The following is an 8,123-nucleotide window of genomic DNA, read 5'->3' as shown; positions in this document are numbered from 1 at the left end:
AAAATTTTTTATTTTTTAGAGGTTTTAAAATTTAGAGTCTCGGGTTAAAGATTTATGATTTAGAATTTAGAATATAAAATTAAAAAAATAATTTTGTCAAAAAATTGGCTCTTAAGATTTTTTTTTTTCAATTATTATACATCAGGGTGCATTTTCCTTAGCAACTTGGTCTGATAAGTTGAACACTTCAACACCCTTTGTTGCTATCTATAAAAGAATGAACTCACGAGCCATTTTCTATTCACAATTCACACTTGAAATTCCTAATACTTTTGTTTATGTTGAGAGAGTTGAAGCTTGATCTTGTGAGGCATAGAGGATCATATTGGTGTTAATATAGTTGTGGGGGGAATGGGAGTGAAGGGCATGTTATTTGTTATTGTTGCCTTGGTCCTTGTAGAAGTAGAAGTAGAAGTAGTAGCTATAGATGATATTGACAGTACTCAAATAGCTCTTCATGGGTGCCAAAGGAATTGTGGAGATGTTCAAATTCCGTATCCATTTGGCATAGGAAAAACCGAAAACGGTACTACCTGTTTCTTAGACAAACCATTTAATCTTACTTGCAACAGTAGTAGTTCCAGTTTAACATCGGGCAATGTCCAAGTTATAAACATCAACATCTCCCAAGGTCAAGCAGATATGTTGATTTTTGTCTCCAAATATTGTTATAATAGTAGCTATGGTAACAACGCTGTAAGTAGCCAACCCAGCGGGCTCATAAGTAGTTCTTCTTTCACCATTTCGAGCAAAGACAACAAGTTCATAAGTGTTGGCTGCGATACTTACGGCTATCTTAATAGCTTCTACAACAACAATGCAGGTTATTCAACAGGGTGCTTAACAAGATGTTATGGCAACACTAAGGAAATCAAGGATGGAGATTGTTCCGGTATTGGGTGCTGTGAGGTGGATATTCCTCCCAAGATGAGATCGGTCTCAACTCAAGCAGGTACCTTTTTCAATTTCCAGGATTCTCTGGTCTTCAACAACTGTAGCTATTCCTTTGTTGTCAAGAATGGCAACTACACGTTTAAGAAGGCCCACTTGGAGAATCTACCATATGAGATGCTCCCTGTGGTGTTCAATTGGAGTGTTGGAAACGAAACATGTAAAAAATCACTCAACAGAGGTACCAACGCTTGCAAGGGAAATAGTACTTGTGTGGATGCAGAGAGTGGACACGGTTACCGGTGTCAATGCAAGCAAGGTTTTGAAGGAAATCCATACCATCCGCATGGTTGCACAGGTAATTAACTACTTTCCTTAAACATTCATCTATCTTTATATAATTTGTTGTCTTTTCTTTGACAACTTCAATTTGTTTTCTCTGCAGACACTGATGAATGCAAGACAGGACAACATTCATGTGTAAGTGACCATAATTGTCACAATACAAATGGATCCTACATATGCTTCTGTCCTAAGGGGCAATCTGGAAATGGTACCAAGGAAGATGGTTGCCTGAAGAAAAATTTCCTTCTACGTATTGTCATTGGTAAGAAATTTAATTATACGTGCTTACATTTATAAATAATCAGTCAGTTACTTATATTTAAATGCATATATTATTTCGTAATTTTATTCTATATTAATAAAATTATATAATAGATGGTTGTTATTCTATTCTAGCATATATATATATATATATATAAGATAAAATCAATCATATTATATGTATACTAAAATCAGTTATTAAAATTAGTTATTATATATAAATAGAGAGCACTTCAATAAAGACACTAAAAATATTTTTTTTAAGATGTTTATATGTGTCATATTATTATTTGACATCTTTATTAAACCGGTTAATAATTTATTTTTTGATAAACCAGAATAAAATCGGTTTATTATAGCAACAATAATAAACCCAATTGTCTGCATTATAATTTATAATTATTAGACCCGGTTTGATCCGATCGAATTACACAATCTAAATCGAATATCTTTAAATTTTTTGATAAAAAGACAAATATATCTCTGACTTTTTGTTTTGCAGACATTTAAATCCCTAAAAATTTAAAAATACAATTAAATCTCTAAAAAAAAATTGGGTTTATTGTTATTGTTATAAAAAAAATTAATTTTATTCTAATTTATTAAGAAATTAAAAAATAACCAGTTCATTAATACGTCCAATAATAATACAACACATAAGCGTCTTTAAAAAAAAACTTTTTACACATCTATATGAAAGCATTTTCTATATAAATATATGTGTTGTTTAATTTAATTTTTAATATGTATTTTATATTTTAACATATATTTTATATTAATAACTAATTTTAGCATATAAATAGCATTTTTTGATAAAATAATACTTCATTTTGTAAAAGAAAATTAAAGAATTGTGTCCAACACATTACATGCAGGGGCTAGTGCAGGATTTATAACTATTTTGGTGGGGACTTGTTTGTTATACCTGACGTATCAAAAGAGAAAACTCATCAAACTAAAAGAGAAGTTTTTTGAGCAAAACGGTGGTCTTATTTTGCTACAACAAGGAGAAGAGTCCTCCCATACTAAAATTTTCACCGCTGACAAATTGAAGAAAGCCACCAACAACTATGACGAGAATTTAATCATTGGCAGGGGAGGTTATGGCACAGTTTTCAAAGGAGTTCTGGAAAATAAAACAATTGTTGCTATCAAGAAGTCCAAATTTAGTAAGATATTTTGATAGTAAGAAAAAAGGGAAATTCAAATCCCATTTAACAAAGTGAAATTTCCACAATTCTTCCTACACAAATGAAAAATACAAATATATGTTTCTTAAGGAAAATATAAATTCGGAAGCAGAAACTTAAAACTTAATAAGACATCTAAAACAAGAGATAGTCCAATCATAACAAAACAAAGCTATCAATAAGACACCCAAAACATCCTAGACTGCAAGACAGTAAGACAGTGCAGAGAACTTAACACAAGATAATACCACTACAGTTGCTTAATAATCATGGTTATTTAACTAATTGAATAAGTATAATTAATTTATGAAATTTCTAATGTAAATTTAGCATATTTTAAATATTATATGTGGTGCTTTAAACAAACTTATTAACATCTCTTATTTAGATATAACATGCACATATCTAAAAGTATATATTTAGCGAAAAATTACTAAATTTTAAAAATAATAATATCTCATATTTTTAATCATACTTGAAAAAAATTGCATCATAATTCAATTTTTAAAGCATTTTTTAAAAAATATATATTTAATGTTAGATATTTTTATCGCATTTTAAAATTATTTAAAAATATTTTTGTCGATAATAAAATTCGGGTATATTTTTGTCAACGACAAAATTATTTGAGTGCATTTTTAATAGTCTACTCTTATTTATTTTTTATATCTACAAAAGAACCGTACAAAATGTTTGCACCATCTTAAAAAAAATAATAAAAAAAAGAAAAACATGCACAAACAATAATCTTCGTTTGGTCATCTTCTTAGTTTCAAAAATCAATTTTGTAGGAACCGATTCGTAGTTATAATTTAGGATTCAAACTTCGGAATGAAATTGTACTATTTATTATTCAGAATCGTGAGATTTTACTATTATGTACATATTAACAGAGACGGATGTTTTGGTTACTAAAATTATTTGAATAAAATCGATCTACTATTTTATTTATTTTTTAAATATTAAAAATTATTAATATTTAGATTAAACTTTTATTTATATTAGACTAAATACTAGATATACTTTTCAAATAGAAAATAAAACTATAGAATATATAATAATTTTATATATTTAATAATTTGTTATTATTAATTTTTCTAAAAATATCTTAGCCATCAAGATCTCTACAGTTCTATACGTCCGACCGTTCCTGTATATCAAGTTTTATGTTTTAGAAGTTTGGATAAAGTATTAAATTGGTCCCCTAAGTTTGGACGTAACTCTGTTTTGATCTTGAATCTAAAAAAGTTTCATTTAGTATCAATCTAGTTCCACAGTGAGGTCAAAATTAAATAATTAACAAAATATCTTACATAATAACAACAAAATCGATAATCTGGAGAACAAGTACAAGCTTTAGAGGCATAAAATCAACCATTGATACATCAATATATTTATTTATTTTTTTATAATATAAATAAAATATTTTCTATAAAACTAAAAAAAATGATAAATAAATATATTGATGCATCAATGGTTGATTTTGTGTCTCTGGAGCTTGTACTTGTTCTCCAGATTATCGATTTTGTTTTTGAACTATTGTTATGTAAGACATTTTTGTTAATTATTTAATTTTGACCTCACTGTGGGACTAAATTGATGCTAAATGAAACTTTTTTGGATTCAAATAGAATACTTTAAACCTTAAGAATCAAATCAGAATTACGCCCAAACCTAGGGGACCAATTTAATACTTTACCCTAAAAGCTTTTACTGAGATCAAATAGTACATTGATAGTTTCTAAAAAAAATTAATAGTGATATTTTAAATTATTGTTGGTGGCTCTATCTTTGTTGACTAACAATATGAACTTCACGGTAGACCTTTTTCCCGCTGATACCAGCATCCCAATAGTTTTACTTCTAATGCAAGTTTAAGCATATGATGAAGCTTATGACCATGACAAATTACAATTGAAAAAGCAAAGTTAGCATACAAAACATTTATGATACTGCAACTGTGTTTTTAAGTAAAAGCAAGTAATCTGCCTTTAAATTGACGTTTTATGTTATCTCTAAATATTGTAAAAGCATTTTGGACCTTCTTCGTAACCAATAATTTATTGAGCTCTACGTATGAATATCTACTCGACTGTGGTGCTCTGGGATGTGACAATGGTGACCTTTCAAATTCATGAACTCCCGCCCACGAAACAAATGAAACTACTTATGCTACTTTATTTAAGTTAAACATGCAAGTCCTTGCAACCGGTGGATCCGTGGCGCAATGGTAGCACGTCTGACTCCAGATCAGAAGGTTGAGGAGCAAATAATTTGGTTGACTTATGAATATGAATGAGAACCATGTCTGAGTCTGACACATGGTTATAATCGAGAGTAACAATTATGGATGAATTAGGTTTAACTAATCTGGTCAAAGCTTATTTGCAAAGACCAATAAGAACAAGCATCCTTAATGAAAAGATAATGATTCATACACTCAAGTAAGAAAACCCTATTATCCATGTTAAGTACAGAAAACATAACATTAACTACAACAAAATAATCAAGCTAAACTAACAGTAACAGAGGAGGCACAAAATTTCTCAGCAAACGCTTCAGACATACTACAGCAATTGTCAACAATCAAATAAATATATACAGAACTTTGAAGTGGTTTCGCTGCTAGAGGATTCAAAGCCATAAGCTCTTGACAAAGAAATCAACCCTCAAGACCTTTCATCCGGAACAAAGAAATCAAATCTAACATCGAGAGAAGAACCGGAAATGTCTCCGGTTTCCTTAAACTCAATATTTGTTATTGTCCCAACTTCATCCATATCTTGATATTCTGGCTTAACACGCCGCACAGGAACAGTGACAGAGTAAATAGTTCCAATATCTGTATCAGAAGAGACACTCAGCTGAACTTTGTCCTGTGACTCTATTTCCACAAAATCTGATAAAGCACGCACAATCAAGGCAGAGAAAATCGAGATTTTACATGAAATCGAAAAAGTAAATAAAAAACGTAAAACATAAAATCTTAACAAGATTTAAATCATAAAATCGTCAGACTTAGTACAAATTTCGATAAACTCATTTAAAATCGTAATATCGGAAGATTTTAAGAGTTAAATCGAGATTCTAGCTACTATGCGCACAATGTTGTTAACAATTTTTCGCTTTGCCACGTCACTTACTTCACATCGATCAGAGAACAAGATCATCTTAAAGCGTTGCTTGGCAATTCTAAACTTTTTCTAGATACTGATGATGGGAAAACTATCTTCCAAGCTAAATTTAATCGCTCAAAGAAACTCATGTTAACAGCATCAAGGAGGAAGTTCTCATCTTCTCGAATAATAGATTTTTATGAAAACTTGGGACCTTCAAGGACTCCAGAAACTGGCTTGCAGAAGCCACGCATATTGGTGCGACGTACAATTGTCAGGCTGGGACATCTTGGGGTGAATTCAGAGATGCTAGACGCTCCATTTGAGTAACCACTGAAATCCACCTATTAGGCAGAAAACTAGGGTATTAGTGATAAGGCATTCAGATTCTTGCTAATTCTTTTTGTGAGATATGCATAATATATAACAAACCATGAGCATTTTTGAATAGAAGTCATCAACAATGAAAAATTAAACATCTATAAGACATGTGGCCTAGTGCATGATGCTCCGGGTTTGAGCACAGTAGATATATAAAACCTTATCCCCACAATTGGAGAGGTTTTCTACGTTATTTGTACGTCAAAAGGCAGCAAGACACAGGGATCAGATTAAAAATATCCAAACACAAAGATTAAACAACAACATTTTATTAAAACTATATTGAAAACTGCAATCTCACAAACTCTTTAATCATACTAATCCACCCAATTAAATGCAGGTTTTTAGTTGCCAATAAGACAATCAGCAAAAGGACCTCTAACCCATGTAAACAAAAGAAGCTGTGTTAAGTACCTAAGGAAAACGAGGAACCACACCTTAAAAGCTAGTATTAAGGAGAAAGAATCAGTCTCCTTAAATACAATATCAAACATCCCAGACTACTTGATGCGGACTTTGGGCATCCCATAATACACATCCCTAACAGGCTGCAAGATTACAGGCTAAGACCCTGCAAAATAGATATCAGCAACAGCAAAGTGATGAGATGGTTGTGGGAACCATTGAAGAGAATGTGAATATGGAAGGGCAAAGGACAGTGTGGGGGACATTCGGTTGATTGGAGACAATGAGATGGCTAAGGTCATCAGGAAGAATAGCAACTTGCTTCTCTGATAATTCGCTATTTTCTCATGCAAAACTTGTATCTTAATATACTATTCTAATCAATAATATCTTAATCCATCAATAACTATTAACTATCAACAAATACTAGATACAAATCATACTTCCAAGCAAATGAAATAAGGTTGAAAAGCAGTTATGTTTTCCCGTGGTACTAGTGCTGGTGAGCAATTACATGGTATTACAACTTTACAACTTATGGATGCAGGATTGCAGGTTGCCACATAGTCCACATTATCTTGGCGTAGTGAGATTTCTTTTTACTTTCAATCAACTTAAAATAAAGATAAAAAATAATATAATTTAACAACAACAAAAGCCAAAAACGCTATTGCTGCAGAATGTAGACAGACGGAAAATAGCCTCCAAAACATCCCAAGCATAATGAATTTGTACCTTATAATACTAATAATAGTAATAAGGATAATAATAAAGAAAATGAATTCTAACCCTAGCAAGAAAATAATATTTGTAAGGAGAGCTACGAGAAATTTATTCTTATTTCGACATGCTGTACACAATAAAAAGAAGTTCATTATGGGTGCAAGCTTTAAAACCAGGTTCACAGAAGCATGTTAGACAAGTAAATCAACTCCGTGATTTTTTACAAACTTCACAGCGAAATGCGGAAGTGAAAAAATAAATAAAATAAAAAGAGGGAATATCGAAATTAGAAATGTGAATTTGTATGAACTAAAATTTCAAAATAGATACATTGACGACCCCAAAGGCTTCAATTCCTAAAAATAATAATAAAATAAAATAAAGTAAAATACCCCTCATCAAATACCACCTGATATGCCCTGCTTTGTAAGATATATCATGCAATTGGGATTTCAATTCACCATGGAAAGAAACATTTAACCGAATTTCATACAGGAATAAAAAATCATCTAATTCGGACAGGTGAAAAACAGAACAAGAGAATACCAGGAGAAAGAGAAAAAACAGAAAGGATAAAACCTTTGGAGAAGGGAAAGAGGAGATTCGTGGTTGTGAACGAGAGTGATAGAGAGGAACGGTAGCATAAACCCTAAGATCACCAGAAATCGCTGTTGTTAACCCCAAAATAAAAAGAAACCGCTTTGAGCCTGAAGTGTTCCTTCGCCTCCTGTTCAAAATTCAGAGCTTTAACACACAGACTCAGTTATGCAAGTGAATACCGGCAGTCTCAGGGTTGGCTGTTTACTGGTTT

General features: G+C 31.4%; 2 protein-coding genes across 2 annotated transcripts; one reads left to right on the top strand and one right to left on the bottom strand.

Moving 5' to 3' along the window:
• Window positions 1-231: 231 nt before the first annotated feature.
• Window positions 232-3,295, top strand: LOC112697467 (wall-associated receptor kinase 2). The gene is made up of 3 exons (XM_025750650.3): window positions 232-1,249; window positions 1,337-1,498; window positions 2,373-3,295. Exons 1-3 carry the CDS (start codon window positions 352-354, stop codon window positions 2,678-2,680), a joined length of 1,368 nt encoding a protein of 455 aa, XP_025606435.1. The 5' UTR covers window positions 232-351; the 3' UTR covers window positions 2,681-3,295.
• A 1,805-nt stretch (window positions 3,296-5,100) lies between these two features.
• Window positions 5,101-8,044, bottom strand: LOC112697466 (cell division topological specificity factor homolog, chloroplastic; the record flags this gene model as incomplete). The annotated part of the gene is given in 4 exon segments (XM_072221426.1): window positions 5,101-5,605; window positions 5,795-5,883; window positions 5,886-6,147; window positions 7,892-8,044. Coding segments are annotated over 4 exon segments (753 nt in total), but the record flags the coding sequence as incomplete, so codon positions are not given.
• Between the last annotated feature and the right edge of the window lie 79 nt (window positions 8,045-8,123).

Source organism: Arachis hypogaea, chromosome 16 (assembly GCF_003086295.3).
Source record: "Arachis hypogaea cultivar Tifrunner chromosome 16, arahy.Tifrunner.gnm2.J5K5, whole genome shotgun sequence".
NCBI lineage: Eukaryota > Viridiplantae > Streptophyta > Magnoliopsida > Fabales > Fabaceae > Arachis > Arachis hypogaea.
Note: the sequence above shows the minus strand (reverse complement) of the source record. Positions and strands in the feature narration are given on the sequence as shown.